Source organism: Manis pentadactyla, chromosome 9 (assembly GCF_030020395.1).
Source record: "Manis pentadactyla isolate mManPen7 chromosome 9, mManPen7.hap1, whole genome shotgun sequence".
Taxonomy (NCBI): Eukaryota; Metazoa; Chordata; class Mammalia; order Pholidota; family Manidae; genus Manis; species Manis pentadactyla.
The window spans coordinates 90041274-90061811 of record NC_080027.1 but is presented as its reverse complement, the minus strand read 5'-3'; the positions used below and the strand labels follow the sequence as shown (position 1 = coordinate 90061811).

At 48.8% G+C, this 20538-nt stretch overlaps 1 protein-coding gene across 10 annotated transcripts; it reads left to right on the top strand.

Annotated features, from left to right (window-relative positions):
• Positions 1 to 2316: 2316 nt before the first annotated feature.
• DGKA (diacylglycerol kinase alpha) lies at positions 2317 to 19726 on the top strand. 10 transcript variants are annotated; one of them, XM_036918308.2, is made up of 24 exons: positions 2318 to 2485; positions 7509 to 7658; positions 8068 to 8141; positions 8472 to 8604; positions 8846 to 8920; positions 9392 to 9441; positions 9805 to 9879; positions 10076 to 10195; positions 10307 to 10421; positions 10986 to 11074; positions 11199 to 11318; positions 11525 to 11623; positions 11796 to 11879; positions 12113 to 12186; positions 12347 to 12421; positions 12829 to 12914; positions 12994 to 13083; positions 17332 to 17492; positions 17754 to 17818; positions 18028 to 18118; positions 18402 to 18600; positions 18706 to 18826; positions 19020 to 19080; positions 19360 to 19726. In XM_036918308.2, the coding sequence occupies exons 2-24, from the start codon at positions 7595 to 7597 to the stop codon at positions 19441 to 19443; spliced, it is 2205 nt and encodes a 734-aa protein (XP_036774203.2). In that variant the 5' UTR covers positions 2318 to 2485; positions 7509 to 7594; the 3' UTR covers positions 19444 to 19726. The 10 variants fall into 10 exon arrangements, with proteins under 10 accessions (XP_057363756.1, XP_057363757.1, XP_036774203.2 ...); XM_036918307.2 differs by lacking the exon at positions 2318 to 2485 and adding an exon at positions 3111 to 3249; XM_036918309.2 differs by lacking the exon at positions 2318 to 2485 and adding an exon at positions 3378 to 3618.
• Positions 19727 to 20538: the final 812 nt, after the last annotated feature.

The window sequence follows — 20538 nt, the reverse complement described above, 5'->3', positions numbered from 1 at the left end:
GTGGGGCGGGGCGCCCTGGCCTGGCCCTGCCCCTGGGGCGGCCCAGGGGATTCGCCCGCGCAGCGACGACGGCCCAACTGCGCTCTGGCCTTCGACCCCGGGAGCCTCCTCGGACTGGGCCCGCAGGGTCAGAGGGCAGGGTGAAGACTTCTGGGCGGGACCGGTTAGTATTCCAGTTAACCTCGTCCGAGCCTCTATGGGCGCTGGAGAGCGGCGCGGGGAAATTCGCAAGTTATCTGTGCGCTCACTCTTTTTGCATTCCTGCCCTACGCAGTGCCTCCTTATTCTTTACACGAACCCATATGTTCTCCCTCCCCCGCTCTTTTCGGCAGCTGTTGTTCCTTCGAGCTAAGTCCTGCTAGACTTGTTTCCCCTACAGCTTGGGCGGCGCCGGCCGCACGTTCCCGTCTTCAGGTGTCGGCCCTGCCCTTCGCCACCCCAATGTTGCTGTTGCTTTCTTCTAATCAACCCTTCTACCTCCCTTTATATCCCTCATTTTTGCTTGAGGTTAATGTCCAGCGGTATACCGCTGAAACCAGGGAGGAGGAAGGAGGAGAAAAATTAGTGACCACCTCCAACACTTAGGCTGCATGCCCCACTTAAAAAATAAACTGAGAGCAGTAGCCGACTAGGAACTTTCTAAAGCCTGTGAAGCTTCAGAATTCTCCACAGCTTGCTTTCCCTCCCATTCTCCACCTTCCTGACTTCCACCAGATACCCACTCAGGCCTCAAAAGGACTCATTTAAGAACGGGTTTTCACTCGATATGTAGTTATTACAAGTGTTCTAACACTATGATCTTTAGACCCTGCTCTTTCACCAATTCTGCTTCAGCCCTGCCAGGCCTAGCATCCTGTCCTTCCTTAAACTTGTTACTAATTATTAGAATTGAGAGTGTGGGATGAAGCTTTGAAAAACTAGATAGATGCACTGATCTTGACTGTACTAGTACTAGTGGACTGCTCAATGGACTCTTCTGCAAAAGGGAATCCTGAAAGTGTCCTCTGTTGACTTCCCAACCCTAGGTCCCCTAACTGTGCCCCTAGACATCCTGCCTCAGCTCTGGGGTTGACAGGAAGTGAAACTCAGTTGTCTGCCTAAGCAGACCTGCTGGGGACCCAGCCCTGGGCCCAGGATGTGGTCCCCCACCCTGAGAAGGAGAAGAGAAAAGAGGAGCCTGGGGAGAACAAGGCTGTTGTTTTTTCCTTTCTCTTTGTTCATTGTGGTTTCTTTCTGATTTTAAGATGTGGTCGATTAAATAAATGAGCACCTGGAACTGTAGGCATCAGACACCTCTTCCTGAGATCTTTCTTGGCCTTTCTTCCTCTGCACCCCTCTAGTAACTGACTTGAGGTACAAAGGAACACAGCTCCTAAAGAAGACACGAAGCCTAGAATATGACTGAATCCATCTTATTCCTTTTAGAGAGATCACCTCATGCCCCAGTGGAAGTCTCAATAAAATGTCTCAGAAGGAGCATCTTTAACCTCACATGGGGACCTAATTGAGGATGATGGAGTTAGAAATTCAGGTCATACATAGGGTCATATCACTGCAAGTATTTGTAAGGAATAAGTGCCTTAAGGATTAGTGTCATTCCAGGGTTTCCAATTGCGGGGGTTCAGGGGCAGACAACTGGAAGAGAGGTTAGGGGACTTGTTCTTATTTACATTGTATGTTTGGGATGCTTGGAGTAGGCTTCACACGCACACACACATCCGGCCACTCCGGTGCAATTTTTATGGTGTGCTATGTCTTTGTCCTGCAGAAATTAGTACAGGATCCGGTGCATAATAGGCCTTCAAAAGTGCTTATGATTCCTTATGACTAAAGGAGGCCATATAGGAAAGGGAGATGACAAATGAGGAGCAGCAGTGCTCTATTCTTTTTAAGATTGGAGGAGAGACAGGAGCAGAGAGATAGACCCTGTCCAACCCCTGCCTCAAATCTTTAGTTCAGACACAACAGTCCTCCCAAACCCCAATTCTCAGCAGCTATATTTCTGATAAAAATGGAGGAGTCTCTTTCCCACAAGCCTATCTTGAAACAATCAAAAATTGCCTACTTTCCACTAGAGGGCCTCATGGATTCATTCCTTCTCTCCAACCCCCACCAAAACATACACAACATATACACACACATACACCCTTTCAGTCAGAGCTCTCCCCTCCCCCACTCTTCCACCACCAGGCGTAAGAGGAAAGATTCCAGGAACTCAAGCCTTTGTTACAGTGCCCTACTTCAATGAAGGGTAGGAGGGCGGTAGACAGGGGTTGGGGCGGAGCCAGGGAGCAGGATGCCTGGGTCCCCAGTTCCTACCAGTAAGTCCTTAGGCCTCTGTCTCTCCTGCTGTACTAGCCACAACCCATGCTGCCCCAAGAACCTTAAATACCTTCGGAACAGACTCCAGACAGGAGAAGCCGAAAGGGTCTTCTTTCACCCCTCCTTTTGGCCAGGGTCACCGCCTGCCTGCCAAGGCCAGCAGGTAAAGTGGGAGGATTAGGGCATGGAGAAAGGGTGGACACAGACCAAGATGCTCTTTACACCTAAACTTTGACCAAAGAATTAAGGGAAGCATCTGAGTCTTGAAAGGAGATGTCCTCAGACTGGGGAACCAAGTCTGAGGACATCTGGGGTTTAAGTTTTAGGAAACCTAGAGGCAAAGGTGGGCAGATTATTTCAATAGTACCAAGCAGTGTGGAGCTCATGGGGGAGGGAGGTGTTCTGGATGTGGAGTCTGGAACGCTGGCCTTCCTGCTGTAGGAGCTCCTGAGCATGAATTCAGTTAATGGAGGGTGGAAGGGAGTTGGGAAGGGAAGTCTCCGGGTGGCCGCAATAAGGAGAGGGAGAGACGTTGGCTGGGAGAGCAGGGACCCGGTTTACCCTCAGCGGCCCGCCCTCTATCTTGGCTGACCAGCGTTGGGATGAGGGAAGGGCTGTGAGTGATTCGAAGGACGGAAAGATAGATAGCGACCTCGGGGGCGGGAAGATGAGCACAGGGTGTGGACCGTGGCGCCGACCAGAGCCCTGAAGACACTCGGGGAAGGGGGAGTCCAGTTTGGTGCACTGGAAACTCCGAGTCGGGGGCGCCGGCCGCGGGCGCGGCGGGTCGGCCGGGGGGCGGGCAGCTGTGTCGTCAGGAGCTGCGGCCGCGTCAGGCGCGTCGGCCGGGCCCGTCCCCTCCAGCCCCGCCCGGGCGGCTGCTCCGCGCCGGCCCTTCTGCTCCGACTGCGCGCCCTCCGCCGGAAGGTAGAGACCCCGCGAGTCCCCGCCCCTCCCAGCGGCCACCCGGAGCGCGAGGGGCTGCGGCCGCAGCAGGGGGCTCCCGCGCCGGGGTTGGGAGAGGGGGGCGAGGGCCACTGCGCGGGAGGAGAAAGCCGGGAGTGGCAGCTGGAGCGAGTGCCGGGAAGGGTCCGCAGGGCGCGGGGCTGGAACCGCAGCCGCAGAGCTTCTGCCCGACCTGTCCTCATCCCTTTTGCTCACTCGGCTCCTGGGCACTCGATGCCGGGCAAAGTCCCTGAGGGAGCCTCCAGCAGCGAACGGGGGTTGGAGGAGGCTTCTTGTTTGGCCTCCTGGTCCCCAACTTCCCACCCCCTATCCTTTCCACACCTGTCGCCGGTAAGTTTCTGAAACTACCTGGGTCTGAATCTCACTTTTCACCTTTAAAAGGGGAAATGAGCTTCGCTGAGAAAGAAATGCAGGTATTATTGGGCATCTCCTCAGCCTCACATCCCCCAACCATGCCCACATCGTAACTTCCTCCTGTACTACACAATGGCCCCCGCCCCTCACACGTCCGCACCTCCGCCTTAATCAGTGCTATCGTCTGCGATGTTGGTGGAGACTTAACGAATTTGGGGACTTCAAGCCAAGTGATTCCTCTTAGGGGACACGACTAGTAGCAGGGGTGGGCACGTAAAAATAGACCCTCCCTTAGTCCTGGGAAAGAGGAGGAGGAGGCAGGCCCTTGTGTGATTAAGGGATTCACAAGTCCAGGTACTCAGGCCTCTAAGGGAGTGCCTGCCCCTTGGGGTTCCTGGCTGGGTCAGCCTGAATATTCTGGGGGCAGAGCTGATTCTTGAGTAATGGTAAACTTAGGTGACTTGGAATAGGAACAATGAATGTTGCCACAAAAAGGGAAACTTTAAATGTTAGCACTGGCTTTGGAAATCACATTTATCTCTTGGTTACTAGTATTTCACGTTTAAAATCAGATCTAGAAAACCAGAGGCACTAAGATTTAATGGAATGGACTAAGGATAGGATGTCTAATGCTTGGGTGTGACCCTGAGGAAGTTGTTCTCTCTGTGGGCCTTGGTTTCTTCCTCTGTAAAACATGAGAGTTGGTGCCTCCCAGCTCTGAGGATGTCCTAGGATTCTCTACCTCCAAGTCTTACTTTCTCACTCCAAGTTGGTAAGGACAGGCAGGGAAACTAGAGAAAAGGAAAAGGTGAGTCACAAATAGCTGGCAGGCGGACAGCAGCCCCACCCTCCCAGCCCTGGCATTTGCCTGTACTAGTCCAGGTTATATCCTCAGGGTTGGGAGGAAGCAGGAGGACAAAACTGGACTTATTCCAGGTTCTTAAGGCCCCAGGATCCTGCAGTTTGCTGCCTTTCAGCACCAGGGGCTGCCAAAATTTTGATGAAAGAAGTCAGGACAACTGGAAAGATTCCAGGAGCCCTAATGTCCACGGTTCCAGCCCAGGAATGTCCTTGGACCCTCAGAATTTAGTTTCTAGCCACCTCCTCACCTTCCCAGAGGCAAGTACATGATCTTCATACTACATGTCTGGGCCTGAGATATGACACAAGGCAGGGAGGCGTACAACTAGGCTTCACTGCTACTGGGAGTCCCTAAAATTTATGCCTTCCTCAATCAAAAACGTCATTTTTCCGAATGTCCAGATGTGTTTCTCTAGGTATCACCCTTATATAGTAGTAGTAATAGCTGCAGCTACCTTTTTTGAGTTCTTTATGCCATGCAGTTTGCTAAGTATATTGCGTGTATTATCTTATTTAATCCCCACATTGTGATTGATTTCTCTAAGGTTCCCATTTTACTGATGAGGAAATAGGTTCAGGGAGAAATAACTCTCCCTATAGCTAGGATTCTAATCATGCCTATCTAATTCAAAAGTCCATTCTCAACCTCTACTATATATTAGGTTTAAGACCTGGTGGGCTCAGAAGGGTGATTGTGAAAATAGACACAAGAGAGAAGTATGTGTCCTCTCTTCTGTTCATTGTCCCTTGTTTGTTCTCTCCCTGTCACTTGCTCTCTCAGATTCCATTTCCTAGAATCCTAGAGCCATCTAAGAATCCCCAGGAGTAATGAGAGAGGCTAATTGAGCCATACAGGCCCCGTTAGCCATAAGACTATTATGTATTCATGAGATCTGTTGGCAGTAGAAGTTGGATAATAGTCACTGTAAAGGGCCAGATGAGTGGAGTCCTTTCTCCCCAGTATCAGTGTTCCAGAACCACCTTCTAGGTCTTCCCAGACAGCCCCCAGAACAACAATGGACTTAGAGATGAGCAGTGAAGATGTCCCAAGTTGTCTCTGCAAAGGCTGCAGAGAAGGTTCTTGCACCATCAGAAAGGAAATTCTTGTAGGCCCTAACTGCCTTCTTGAGCCTGACCCAACAAGCCCTAAATAAGTGGGCAAGGGGAGGCAGAAGGTCAGCCTTGGAGGGAGTACCACAATAAGTGCTTTTAAGCATCATTCATTCATTTAACAAATACCTATTTTGCATCTATTACATGTGCTCCAAACTGTCTCATATTCCCCTGACTGTCAGGATGGACACTCTGGTATCCCATTTAACCAAATTTGGAATAATATGCCCAAAATATGACTTCCTAACTTTACATGACTATTTGCCCCACCAATATGGAGCACCTACAACATGCAGGGCATCGTTTTAGGTACCAGGGATACAGTCGTGAGCAACACTGACAAGTTCCTGCCCTTTGTGGAATCTATATTTTGGTAGGCAAAGATAAATAGTAAACAGTCAAATAAATTAGCAAGATACTTTCCACTTGCAATCAATTCTATGAAAGAAGCAAAGGAGGGGGCTACTTTAGGACAGGATGATCAGGGAAGGTCTCTTGAAAGAGCTGACATTTCAGCTTAGGCAAGAAGTCAGCTCTGCCAAGAGTGGAGAAGGGTGTTCCAGGCAGGCAGAACAGTAAGTCTCATGTCCGTGAGCAGGGAAGAACTTGGCAGTGCTTGAGGAACAGAAAGGAGGGCCTTTCTGAGACTGAAGGCAGTGTGTGAAGTAGAGGGTAGAACAAGAGCAGGACGGAGAGATAGGCAGGGGTCCTGCATCTTGGGTTAGAGCTCTGGCTCCTTCACCTGTCACTTGCCTTAGAAGTCCCAACCTCTTGGAGCTCCAGTTTCTTCATCTGTAGAATGGCTATATCAATAATTTCCTGTCTCATAGGATTTTAATTGTTAATACAATAATAACTACCATTTCTTGTAGATCTTCTACATGCCAGGCATTATACTAGATATTTTTCTTATTTAACTTAATCCTCACAGCTGTGAGAGAGACGTACCATTCTCCCCATCTCACAGAGGAAATATGCCCACACACAGTGGTATTGGCTAAGAATGGGACCCAGACATGACTAATGCTAGGTACACTTGACTCCTAAACGGCGCTGCATGATGTTACTGTAAGATACCGATATTGGTGTTGCTGAATTTCAAGACAAGTTGCCCGCCCCGCTCTGGCCCTGGGCCAGTAGTCAGCGTGATCCGCCTGACGGCTCCTGCTGGGCCCTGGGCCCCATAGCCGTATGTTAGAGCTCCCTGAACACTAAGGACCTGGCGTGCTAGAAGGAAGCCCCTGCCTCTGATACTCGCGCTCCTTCCACCTTTATGCTGGGAAGCGGGCAGGTGTCCTGAGCCGCCCTTCCCCAGCGGGGCTCCGCGGGACGCCGTGAGGAGGCCGGGTCTGAGCCCGCTGGAGCTGGGCCTGGGTCCCACATCAGCGGCACTAGAGGTCGGCGGGGGGTGCGCACGGCAGAGCCCGGCTAGCGGCCGAGGTTGGAGGCGGAGCCAGATGGGGGCGTGGCCGGGGCGTGGTGCCGTCGCACAGGGAGCCGCCCGAGGGCCGGGACGAGGGGACACGGGGTGGCAGAAGGAAAGGTGGAACGAGCCCGGGACACGCCACAGACACGCAAACAAACTGGGAAAGCTGGTTGGAGGGAGCCAGGACACGGCGGTCAGAGACAATGTAGACAGAGGGGGGAAATGACCTCTGGAGAAGAATCCAGAATGGAGGAGAGTCAGAGATGAGACAGAGGACAGACATGGCCAAGGATAGAGAGGGACACAGCGGGAAGGAACTCCGAGAAAGGAAGAGACTCGGGGAGGGACACAGAAACCAGGAAGGGACAGAAATAATAGTGGGCGTGGAGAATAACTGAGTGGACGGAAGCAAAACGATGCAGGCAGCGGGCTCCTCCCGCCACATGCTCTTGTCATCTTCCTCCAGACCTATCCCTGGAAGTGGAGGTCCAGGCGTCAGAAGCATTACTACTAAGCTGCCTTTTTGGTCTTCCTTAAAAAAGAAAAAGAAAAATGGCCAAGGAGAGGGGCCTAATAAGCCCCAGTGATTTTGCCCAGCTGCAAAAATACATGGAATGTGAGTCTTCCTCCGAGTCCTTCAGTGCTGAAACCCCAAAGAATCTCTCCTCCTCACTCCCCCTCCCACTCTGCCCAGTGTTCCAAGTGGTCCTGAGCCAGTCTGCTCCTGAGAGGTGCCTGTGCCTGTGAAAGGGAGGAGAGGGTGATAGGGAGATGCCTACATCCCAGCTCCCCTTCCACCTTCTCTGGACCTTGACCACCTGCTCCAAATCTCAAAGAAGTGAAGTAAAGAAGGGTATCACTTTGGAGTTGAAATGTTTTTCTCTCTGTGTGTTTCTTCTTGGAATTTCTTCATTCTCTCACTTAAATCTTCTTTCCCATTGACTGTCTGGATGGGTCTCTGGTAGAGGGCAGAGAGGGCGGAATCAGACTGATGCTCTTCTCTCACTCACTCCTTCATACCCTAGACTCCACCAAAAAGGTCAGTGATGTCCTAAAGCTCTTTGAGGATGGCGAAATGGCTGAATATGTCCAAGGAGATGTAAGTGGCAGCCGGAAAGTCCTCTTCTGGACCAACTCCTCCCATCTTTGTTTTTGCTAGTCCATTGGGATACCCATCTTCCAGGGAGCATTCTGGGCCCACCTCCAACTATTTCCCCTCTGGATATCCCAGCGTTTGTTGTCACTGCAGCTACTGTGTTAGGACAAACCAAGAGATTCTATTAACTCGGGACTCAGCCCAAGAAACCATATTCCTGCCTTGGATGCTTCTGAGTTCTGTACTTATTTTGTTTGTCCCCACTATTCCCAATTCTTCAGTACCCAGCTCCCATCTTGCAGACTCCTCAGGGTAATGCTCACTCTCTCATAGGCCATTGGGTACGAGGGATTCCAGCACTTCCTGAAAATCTATCTAGAAGTGGATAACATTCCCAGCGGCCTAAGTCTGGCACTGTTTCAATCCTTCCAGACTGGTTACTGCTTAGAAGAGACTGTGAAAAAAGGTGTGGTCATATAGGAGGGACTGGGATGGGCCCCCAGGAGCAAAGTAAAATAAGGGTGGGTTTTGGGGTGAAAGTTGAACTGAGTCACATGTTGGGGGCAAGGGAAGGGGCAGAGGTGGAGGGTGGCCAAGCTGGTCTAGGAGTTGGCAGGAGGAAAGTTAAAAGGGAGAGTGGAACGGAAAAGAGAAGAGCCACAGTGGAGGGACCCCACCCTCAGAGCTGCTGTACTTTTTATAACCAGATGTGGTGTGTCTCAGTGACGTCTCCTGCTATTTTTCCCTTCTGGAGGGTGGCCGGCCAGAAGACAAGCTAGAATGTGAGTTGCCCTCTGGGCTGGGAGAAGGGAGCAAAGATGAAAGGAAAGAGGGTGTTCCCCAGACTGTCTTCCCTCATCTTTTAAGGATTCCTAAAGGCTGACAGGGCCTGACAAAGGTGGGGCCAGAGAATGTGCCCATTTCCTCTGTTCCCCCAGGCTCCTTATACATAAATGCCATCTGTCACAATCACTCCAGATGACTTGTACATTCCCACGTCTTGTATATTTTCTTATGGGTGGCATGGGGTGGTCTTGGGATGTGGGAGATATGTACTGTCAACTCTATCAGGTCCACTGAGTGTGGAATCTGGGCCTATTTCCCCTTCCTTTTTGTCTCCTTTCTCAGCACCAGCCGCATGCTCTGGGCTGTAGAGAAATAGCTCTCCCCCTATCAATTTCCCCTGTGTCCTGTTATGAATTATTTGGATGTCTCTCACAAACTGACCCTGACCCCCCTGAAACATCCCACAGTCACCTTCAAGCTGTATGACACCGACAGAAATGGGATCTTGGACAGCTCGGTGAGTTGGGGGACCTGTATTCTGGGCAAGGGGGTATGTGTCCATCTGTCTGTGCTCTCCTGTCCCGACTCTTCCAGGATCTTAAGAAGCAGAGGAAGCTAGGGAGGAGAAGTTGAGTCCTCTAGGACTAAATGTGGGAATAGGTCCCAAGCTCTTGACCCCTAAAAGAGGAGACTGGAGACATGAATTGAGGGCTGCCTTGCAAAAATATGAACTCATATAGACACTTACATGGCAGAGGCACCTGAGAACAAGAGGTGGGTTCTGGGGGTGGAACCCAGGAACCCTGCCTGATTAGAGAAGAGTTTGGATGGTGGTAGTGAGATGGTATGTGGCTATGGCTCCTCCCCTCTTGGCCCCCAGGAAGTAGACAGAATCATCATACAGATGATGCGAGTGGCTGAATACCTGGACTGGGATGTGTCTGAGCTGAGACCGGTAAGGCAGTTCTTCCTTTCTTTACATCCCTTCTTGTACCTTCTTCCTGGTGAGTCCTGCACATACCTTACCCCATCTCTGACTGGCAGCCTGGTGTCCTTGCCTAGGATGGCTGGGCTAGTTGTCCTAGGGGGCAGTGTGGAGGTGTCAGATCTGAGGGGCCACTCACACCACAAGTTGTCCGTTCTCTGCCCAGATTCTTCAGGAGATGATGACAGAGGTTGACTATGATGGCAGTGGCTCTGTCTCCCTAGCTGAGTGGCTTCGGGCTGGGGCCACCACTGTCCCCCTGCTAGTGCTGCTGGGTCTGGAGATGGTGAGTAGAGTCACTTGTGAGGATGGTAAGGTAGCCTGGGTTGTGCTTACCATACCAGAGGTTGGTCTTCTAAGGCCTTAGACACTCCCTGCCACCTGCTGTGCCCCCCAGGCCCTGAAGGACAATGGGCAGCACCTGTGGAGACCCAAGAGGTTCCCCCGACCAGTCTACTGCAACCTGTGCGAAACAAGCATTGGTCTTGGCAAACAGGGGCTCAGCTGTAACCGTGAGTGACAGGGCCTGGCCCAGCGGAAGCATAGTGCTCTGAACTTGTAGTGCCCTGGGTTTGGACCCTGGGCCCTTCCACCAACTAGTTGAATGACCTTGGGAAAGCCTCAACTTTAAGCCTTAGTTTCCTCAACTGAAAATGAGGTAATTATGAGCATTAAATTAGTTGATGCAGAAAAGGGTTTCACATGGTGCATGTATATAAGTCTGCAATGAAATGAGAGACTGCAATGAAATGAGAGACTTATATACTCTCATTATTATTATTGTCATTGTCATTGTCACATCTGGGCCTCCTTTGCACCATCCAGCTCAGCTACTGGTCCTTGGATGGGGTGGGGGCAGGTCTGCAGCAGCAATTGCTCTGTGAGCGGGGAGAATGATCCAGAGGCCCATGTCTTGGAGGTGAACCCCCACTCCAAGCTTGAATTCTCTACCACACTCTCACAGCAAGGAGTTAAATGTCTTGCTGTCAGTGAGTGGTCCTGCCTCACCCCCAGCTAAGGAGGAAATAGGGGGAGGGGCTGCAGCTAAGGCTCTGACCTTCCTCCCTCTTGCCCAGTCTGTAAATACATCGTTCATGACCAGTGTGCCATGAAGGCCGAGCCTTGTGAAGTCAGCACCTATGCCAAGTCTCGGAAGGACATTGGTGTGAGTGACCCTATGCCCACCCATCACCACCCACATCCTGGCTCTGGTCCTGGCCCTTGGCCCATTGCTGCCCTCGGCCCTTCCCCCAGACCCTCTTAGACAAGAGATTGCCGTCCTCCCCAAGGTCCAATCACATGTGTGGGTACGAGGAGGCTGTGAATCTGGGCGATGTGACCGCTGTCAGAAAAAGATCCGCATCTACCACAGTCTTGTCGGGCTGCACTGCGTGTGGTGCCACCTAGAGGTCAGTCCCGAGCTCTCCCCGCAGCTGTGCCTGCCGCCTCATCCCTAAGCTGACCCCTCCCGGCTAGCCTGCTGGCATCCCCAACCGCATCTCCCTTACAACCAGTTGCCCCTGCTCGTAAGGACTCTCTTTCCAGTACCAGACCCCCAGGTTGAGAGGTGGTGGGGTTCCCTCCATGATCTCTCTGTGCACACCTTGTCTTTCAGATCCACGATGACTGCCTGCAAGCCGTGGGCCATGAGTGTGACTGTGGGCTACTCCGTGATCACATCCTGCCTCCATCTTCCATCTATCCCAGTGTTCTGGTGAGACCCTTGTGCAGGAGGGGACCAGAGTGCTTCCTCTACCTAAACACACACACACACAAACACAGGCATTTAGAGCAGAGAGCCTATACTTCTGGGATTCAAGTTGGACTCTGCTTAGGGATTCACCCACAACCCAGCTTGCCTTCTCTCTGCTTCCCTCCCTTCCTAGGTCTCTGGACAGGAGCGTAAAATTAGCAACGCCAGCCAGAAGGCTGTGGATGACTTAAGTTTGAGCACCTTTGAGGCCCTGCGGGTACACAGCTGAGAGACTTGGGCTTTGTGGTGGGGCTGGTTTTTCTTCACTGGTGCTTTCATGGGAGGGAATGAAGTGGGAAACCTGGGGAATGGGTCTGCTCTCCAGAAGGCCATCTTGGCAAGGGAGGGGAAAGCAGCTTGGGGAATGCCAGCTTCTGCTGCTATCTCCAGGACCCATCTGAACTCTGGCAAATTCCTCCTTCCTAATCCTTATTTTCTTCCCCAATGCAGATTGACCCTGTTTCTAACACCCACCCACTTCTGGTCTTTGTCAACCCTAAAAGTGGCGGAAAGCAGGGGCATAGGTGAGAAGAGATATACTGGGTCTTCAGAAATGGAGAGGGAGGACCAACAGAGGCTGGAAATCTGTTTGTATCAAGGGAACATGCCTTGAGGAGGACATCAAGAGAGTGGGGTACAGAAGATCCATCATTTGTCATGAGCTTTCCTTTTTCCCTCACTCAGGGTGCTTTGGAAATTCCAGTATCTACTAAACCCTCGACAGGTGTTCAACCTCCTCAAAGACGGCCCTGAGCCAGGGTGAGTGTAGGTTAGGGCCTGTTTCACAGTGTTTGTGTGTGTCTGTCTATCTGTATATGGAGGGAGAGAACAGGATGATTGCATGTTGTGGGGGAGAGCTATGGAACCCTGAGAAGCCAGAATTCAGGAAGCTGGCTTCTGCTGGGGTCCCTGGGTGCCCCCATCTCTGCTTTCTCCAGCTCACCGTTCTTCTCGCAGAAGGTGGAGATATCAGTTCCTCTTTACTGCTGAGGAGTGGCTATAACTTTCCCTGCTGACTTTTTGTCTGCCCTTAGTAGAAATAAGCCTTTTGACAAAGGGGAAAAGGGTCATAAGGAAGGAGAGACAAGAATAATCATCCTATCCAGGCATTGGGTGGCCTTGGTCCTGTCATCCCTCATCACCTTCTCTCTTCCCTTTTGTCTCAGGCTCAGATTCTTCAGAGAGGTTCCTAACTGCCGAATTTTGGTGTGTGGCGGAGATGGCACCGTGGGCTGGATTCTAGAGAGCATAGGTCAGTGCAGGGAGAGGCCCAGGCAGGGCACTGGGGCAGAGGCCATGACGCCCTCACCACCTCCTCACCTGCCCCCTAGACAAAGCTGGCCTGCCTGTCTCACCCCCTGTTGCTGTGCTGCCGCTGGGCACGGGGAATGACCTGGCTCGCTGCCTAAGATGGGGAGGAGGTAAGTGCTGGGACTGTTTCCCTGGAGGGTGAGGGACTTGGGTAGAAGGGAAAAGCACAGAGAGAAGGCATTTGGCATCTGGTCCAAAAAGAGCACTAGAGAAAGAGAGGGGCATAGATGGGTGGGTGTCAAAGTGGATTGTCCCAAAGAAAAAGAACTTTGGAAGAACCACAGTCTAAATGTCAAAGAGTGAAGGGTGACAGTCTTCCTCCCTATAAACCTAAAATTACCCTTCTGTTTCTCCCAACCAACTCAAGGGTCAGAGAATCAAGGAATATGGGGGAGGAGTGAGGGCAATATGGGAGTAAGGAAGGTTGTGTAAGAGCTAAACTGATGCTGAGTGATGGAGCTAGCAGGGAGCTTGGTGGCAATTCATTCATTCGTTCAACCAATTAATCAGGGTATTTCAATCATTCATGATAATTTCTTCCCATATCTATTGCAAAAGTCTTCTACCTGCACTCCTGTTTCTAGTCTCTTTCTCCCTCCAAAGAGAAAGAGTTTGAGGAATGGTATTAGTAGATAAAAAGGTCATTGTGGGGAAGGTTGAGTTTGCGTTATCTTGAAGTTGAGGCTGTTAGGTTCAGAGTTCAGCTCTGGGATTTCACAGGAGATTATGGAATAGGGGTCTGCTGAGGAAATTGAAAGGCATTTAGGGTGGAAGAAGTGTGTAAGGCCAGAGGAACCACCAAGCAACATGGTGGCACCCTAGGGAAAGTGTGAGTCGTTCACTGTGACTGGGACATAGGGTGCATGGTGGGGAGTAGGGAGAGGAAGGTCTCAGTTGAGCAGGGTCCATATTATGGAGCATCATGAATACTGTACTGAGGAGTTTCTAACCTTATCCTGTTAGAGATTGAAAGCTGACAGCCCACAGAAATTGCTTGTATTGTTTTGTATTGATTGCCTTGTGATGTTTTAAATTGTTTGACCTTGATTACTTCTAAGAAATGGGTCATATATTCTTCAGTCCACTACAATTCCCTCAGCTCCTTTCCTGCTATTCACTCTTGAATACCACTGAGGCATTTGAATGTGTAATCCCTGAACCATGGAGAACTCTTGAACTCATGAAAGATGTAACTAGAAAAATTGGTGTGCATATATATAAATAAAATATTATACTGTATATAAAAATAACAAAAGTCCCTCTCTCTACATATAAAACAGTATTTCAGAAAATAGGACTTTTTCTAGGTTTGTGGACTGAGCAGATAGGGGAAGGGGTGTACCATTTATTAAGATAGGGAGTACAGGAAGGGGACCAGTTTAAGGAAGAAAGATAGATTCCATTTTGGACTGGTTGAGTTGAGGTGTCAGTGGAGTACACTGGTGGAGATGTGTGTTGGGTACTTAGAAATAAATGTTAAGAATTTAGGAGAGAAGTCAGGGCTGAAGATACATGTTTGAGAGTCATGTATCTCAAACATGTATCTCCTAGGAGGTAAATGACATCCTGCAAGTAGAGGAATTACCCAGGGAAAGAGGTAAAATGAGAAGGTGGACAAGGACAGAAAGATCCTGGTGAACACCCTTTTTAAGGGTTGAGCAGAGGAAGATTAATTATTAAAGGAGTCTATTCGCGTTCTATGGTTGCCATAACAAGTCACCACAAATAGTGGCTTCATACAACAGGAATTTAGTATCTTACAACTCTGGAGGTCAGAGCCCTGTATTTACACAGGGCCCACCCAAGTAATCTAGAACAATCTCCCCACTTTAAAATCCCTGATGAAATCCCATCTGCAAAACCTCTTTTGCTGTGTAAGGCAACATATTCCCAGATTCCAGAGAAACAGAATGTGGACATCTTTGAGGAGCCATTATTCTGTCCACTAAGAGACTAAAGGAACAGTCAGAAAAGGTCCTCAGTGACTTAGGAAAGTGGTATTTTAGAGGCCAAGTGAGGAGTTTCATGAATTAAAATGAAAACTAAAGATATACTATTGGGTTTGGCAGGAATTGGTGGTAATCTTTGCTGAAAGGGTTCCAGCAGGACGGTATGGTGAAAGGCAAATTACAGTGGGTGGAACCATCGGGAATGTGAGGAATGTAGTACAGACTTATTTTTTTTTATCTTTTTTTCCTGATTACAAAAATAAGACATGCTTGTGGTAAAAAATAATTCAAACATTTCAGATATACATGCCAAGAAAGTGAAAGTCCCCTGATATCTATTCCCTAAAGTTTTGGAGCATATTTCTCCATTTCTTTCTTTCTAGGTATACACTTCTTTATATCTAAACAATTAGATCATTTTATTGATGTTTTTCTTTGTTTTTTAACTGAACAGTTCATCTTATTTATCATATTATTTCACTAATCAGGTTTGCCTCACTCTTTTTATTACTGAATGGCATTCCATTGTGTGACTATGTCATAATTTATGTCACTTATGTAGCCAGTGCCCTATTGATAGATATTTGGGTGGCATTCAGTTTTTTATTCCAAACCTGCTTCAGTGAACACCCTTGTATGTCTATCTCTGCACACAGGTGTGAGAATTTCCCTAGGAGAGATTTCTAGAAGTAGAATTGCTGGCTCAAAGTGTGAACATTTTATTAGTTATTTTCTTCCTTAAAAATTACACAAATAATGCATCAGTACATTTTTCACTGTAAAAGATATAAAAAGTAAAATGTGCCAGTGTTCACACACTCCTTTTACTACCTCCTGCCAAATTCCAGGCACCTCTTCAGAGATAATCACTATTCCCCATTTGCACTCATTTTTCTATTTTACATGTGCTCATACAAATACACACACACAACTTTGAAACAAACAAGTGGGACTATACTACACAGATTGTTTTCTGACTTATTTTTCCATTGAACAGTATATCTTGGAGATCTTCCCATGTTAGTGCAGACAATTTTCATTCTGTGTTCAACAGCTGCATGTTATTTCATGGTATGGATTGCCATAATTTATAATTTATGTAACCTGCTCCTGCTGATGGGCATTTAGGCTGTTTCCACTTTTTTCCTGTTTTAAAGAGTACCTCAGCAACCATCCTTGCATCTCTGTGTACATGTGTGTTAATTTCTGCAGGAAAATTCCTAAAAAGGGAATTGTTGTGCCAAAGGATGTGTTTTGATAATATTTGATGGCATTGATAAAAATTTCCAAATTGCTTTCCAAATATGAAATACCAATTTATGCTCCAACTAACAGCAAATGAGAGTGCCAGCTTATTCACAATCTCATTAACACTTGATTTTTCTCAAATCTCTTTATGCTTTGTCAATCTGATAACAAAAAACTGTTTTAATTTATAATTATTTTAGTTATTAGTAATATTGAGCATCTTTAATATGCATATTGGATGTTTGTATTTCTTCTGTAATTAGTGTGTTTATGTTATTTGTTTTCTATTGACTTTAAATATATTGATTTGCAAGCAGTTTTTGAATATTGAGAAAGTTAGTTATATGTGCTGCAGATATTTCTTCCCAGTTTGTATTTTTTTAGATGTCTGTTTATTTATTTAACCACACAGAATTTTTGAATTTTAATATAAATATATTTATCAGTCTTTTACTTTTTTGGCTCCTAACTTGTATTATGCTTCAGAAAGGCCTTTTACACTCAAAGATTATAAAAATATTTACTCATGTTTTCTGCAAGTACAAATTCTGCTTTTTTTTTTGTATTTAAATTCTTTGGCCCATCTTAAATTTATTTTGGTATAACAAGTGACTTCTATATATAGCACCATTTATTGAATGATCTATCTTTTTCCCCATTTATTAAAAATGTCATCATATACTAAATTCCCATATATGCTAAGTGTATTTCTGGGTACTGTATTCTTTACAATTGAACTTTTTCTGTTCACTGTGCCAGCATCACCCTGTTTAGACACAACTACTTTGTACTGTGTTCCATCTGGTAGAAGGGAAAGGAAAGCCTAAGAGAGGGAGAGAACTCCATTCATCACTCATCTTTTTCATTAGTCTGCATTTTCCTGGCTATTTCTCTAACCTTCCAGATGAACTTCTCTGGCATTATTGTTTGATGTGCACATGCATTGGGAACATTTACCCTCCATGACAGTGTGGAGAAAAGGGACAGCAAGGGGCTGACCTTAAGATTGGTTCATAGGAACCATGATGGAACACCCGGTCCTTTCACTGGCTGGGGCTGGGAAGGCCTGCAGAACCAGGGCAGAGGATCTCTGGGGATTTATGGAGGTGGGAGTTGAGAGGAGATCCCTTAGTGCTAACCTGTCTTCTTCCCCCTCCTTAGGGTATGAAGGGCAGAATTTGGGCAAGATCCTCAAGGAGTTAGAGATGAGTAAGGTGGTACATATGGATCGATGGTCTGTGGAGGTGATACCCCAACAAACTGAAGAAAAGAGTGACCCAGTCCCATTTCAGATCATCAATAACTACTTTTCCATTGGTGTGGTCAGTTTCCCGGTGTGGTCCATCGGGGTGGGGAGTGGGGGGAGGGAGGAAGCAGGGGTTAAGCAAGGAGAGGCTGGAGAAGGACAGAAAAGGAGAGTTAAGGGAGCTGTGACACAGGGAAATTAGGGGTGGTGTACAGTAGTGTGAGTTGCAGGGAAAGAACATGGGACATGCTGCTTCCAAATGGGAGCGGTAAAGAGAAAGAGTTCTGTGCTGAAAGTGGAGGCAGGCCTCTGATCTCGCATACCCTGGACTCCCCAGGATGCCTCTATTGCCCATCGATTCCACATCATGCGGGAGAAATACCCTGAGAAGTTCAACAGCAGGTGAGGGAAATGGGGACTGTTGTGGCCAGGTTTGGCACAGAGCCCTGCTGGGGGATGTGACAACTCTAGGCAGCCCCTCTAGCAAAGCTGCCTGGTTTACCATGGGGCTGGGTGGGAGATTGATGCCCTTCCTTGTCACTTAGCCCACCTCTGCCAGCACTATGTAACTTGTCCCCTCCCTACTGGGCCTTGTGTTGGGGCTGACACAGAATGAAGAACAAGCTGTGGTACTTCGAATTTGCCACTTCTGAATCCATCTTCTCAACATGCAGAAAGCTGGAAGAGTCTTTGACAGTTGAGGTGGGTGTGATGAGACCCAACCTTACATCCTTTTTAGCTACTTTTACCTTAGTTTCTCCCTCCACAGGCACCCTGAGGAACTTCCCATATTCCTGAACCTATACTTTGACCTCTCAGTTCTCCAATCCTGATTTCCCAAGTTCTCAAGATATATCAGTCCCTATTTCCCTACCTTCTTTGCAAACCTCCAAATCCTGGCCTTCCCAATTTGTCATATGGTGGAGGGAGGGATCACATCCATGATCTTGCCATGAGGCAAGGATCTGTGCTCTCCTGCCCTCAGATCTGTGGAAAACCTTTGGATCTGAGTAACCTATCCTTAGAAGGCATCGCAGTTCTGAACATCCCTAGCACACATGGTGGGTCCAACCTCTGGGGTGATACCAAGAAACCTCATGGGGATATCCATGGGATCAACCAGGCCCTAGGCGCTGCAGCTAAAGTCATCACTGACCCTGATATCCTGAAAACCTGTGTGCCAGGTGAGAGGGACAGCCTTGGGAGCTGAGTGGGTGGGACCAAGGGGAAGGGGTGCCTTAGAGGTACCCTGCTTCTGCAAAACCTCCCTCCCTACTTCCCATCCCCAGACCTAAGCGACAAGCGACTGGAAGTAGTAGGGCTGGAAAGTGCAATTGAAATGGGCCAGATCTATACCAAGCTCAAGAGTGCTGGACACCGGCTGGCCAAGTGCTCTGAGATCACGTTCCAGTAAGAAACCTCCAGCCAGGGGTTCTGAGGGAAGGAGGGGGACAGGAGAGCCGAAGGGTCATGGGAATCATGGGGAAGGACTATATAGGAGATTTTCCTCAGCAACAAAAGGTCTCAAAGCCAATGTGAGAAACAGAGTTTTGGTATTTGATTGCTAAAGAAATCTCCACCAATCTGCCTTGGCCTCCCATAGCACCACAAAAACCCTCCCCATGCAAATTGATGGAGAACCATGGATGCAGACGCCCTGTACAGTGAGTACTGCCTATGCCTGCCAAAACCTGAGCTCCCCTACCCCTGAGGCTTTGGGGATCCTAATCTCCATTCCATAGCTTCTTTACTTCCTCCTGATGCCTGAAATTCTCCTGTGCACCATTCCTCCCAAATCCTGATTTCTCAACCCCTGGCTTTCCTACCATAGCCTCTCTAGGACCCCAGCAACCTATCCTAAGCCCCAAAGATCTCCCCCAGAATCTCTGCTGCAGCCCCAAGGTACCAGGTCCTGCCTCTGAACATGCCCCCTTCCCTTGCAGATCAAGATTACCCACAAGAACCAGATGCCCATGCTCATGGGCCCATCCCCCCGCTCCTCTAATTTCTTTGGCTTCTTATGCTGAGAGGAGCACCTCAGCCTCCAAGCCAGCCTTGAGCCCACCTCTTCAACCCTGGACTCTACTCCCTAGGCTCTGTATATTGCTGCCACACCCTCCTGTCAGCTCAGGGGAGTGTTCCCTCATCTTCACAATATTTATTATCCTGCACAACCTCTACTATTCCCCATGCACACATACACACACACATACACCACAAACACCTACGTATATTGGAAGTGCCTCATCTGAATAAAATGACTTTTCCTTCCACTTAACAGGATACCTGTTAAGTGAGTGGTACACCTCCTTCCTTTGTATCTCCACTCCTTAAATGTCACAAATTCTCTCCCAGAAGCAAGAAAAAAAAAACAGCAGCAGGTTCTCAGTATTTATTTCAGGTAATAGTTATCTCCCAGGGAACACTGAAGAAAAGACAGAATTTGCTGTGGCCCTGGGTGTTATGTGAAAGTACTCAGACCTGCTGCCCACTGAGGAGGGGGCTGCTCTCACCAGTGGGGCCGGGGCAGAAGACCTGGGGCAGATGCAGCCAGTGGATACTGCCCCGTGGCAGCTGGGGAGGGGGCAGAGCTGAGCCCTGCTTCAGAAGTTTGTGCCTGACATTAGGAGAAGGGGGAAACTGGTTAGCAACGGACAAGGGCAGCCTGCCCCTGCTTCTCCAAAGAGAACACACCCATATCCCAGGTTTACTTGGCCTCCACCTTCTCCCTCCCCTTGTTCCTCGCTTCCCTCCACTCCTGTTTCTGTGCAAGCCTCTCTCCATTCCCTCACCCCCTACTAGCTTCCCTTCTTTGAGAACCTTGGCAATCCAGGCCTGGTTCTGCCCTTCTCGCTCTCTCAGGTGGAGAGCTCCACTCACCCCACCTCCACCACTCTTGGTATTGTGAGTGACAACAGTCACCAGCGGTACCACTCATGCCTGAGAACCAGGTGCTTTGCCCACATTGTCTCCAAACCTGACAACAGCCCACAAGGCAGGACTCAGTCTTCCTACTTTTCAGAGGTTCAGAAGGGTTAAGTTACTTTCAAGGTCCCGCCAGCAAGACTGTAGCCCAGGCCTGTTTAACTTCCAAGTCTGGGCTTTCTGTCGGACACCAGGCA

What these genes read in the sequence shown, in the direction of transcription:
- DGKA (XM_036918308.2), top strand. Translation starts at nt 7,595, where the DNA reads ATGGCCAAGGAGAGGGGCCTAATAAGCCCCAGTGATTTTGCCCAGCTG. An exon ending in GCCAGAAGACAAGCTAGAAT is followed by an intron (nt 8,921 to 9,391) that starts GTGAGTTGCCCT and finishes AACATCCCACAG; the next exon opens with TCACCTTCAAGCTGTATGAC. An exon ending in AAGAGTCTTTGACAGTTGAG is followed by an intron (nt 18,119 to 18,401) that starts GTGGGTGTGATG and finishes TCCTGCCCTCAG; the next exon opens with ATCTGTGGAAAACCTTTGGA.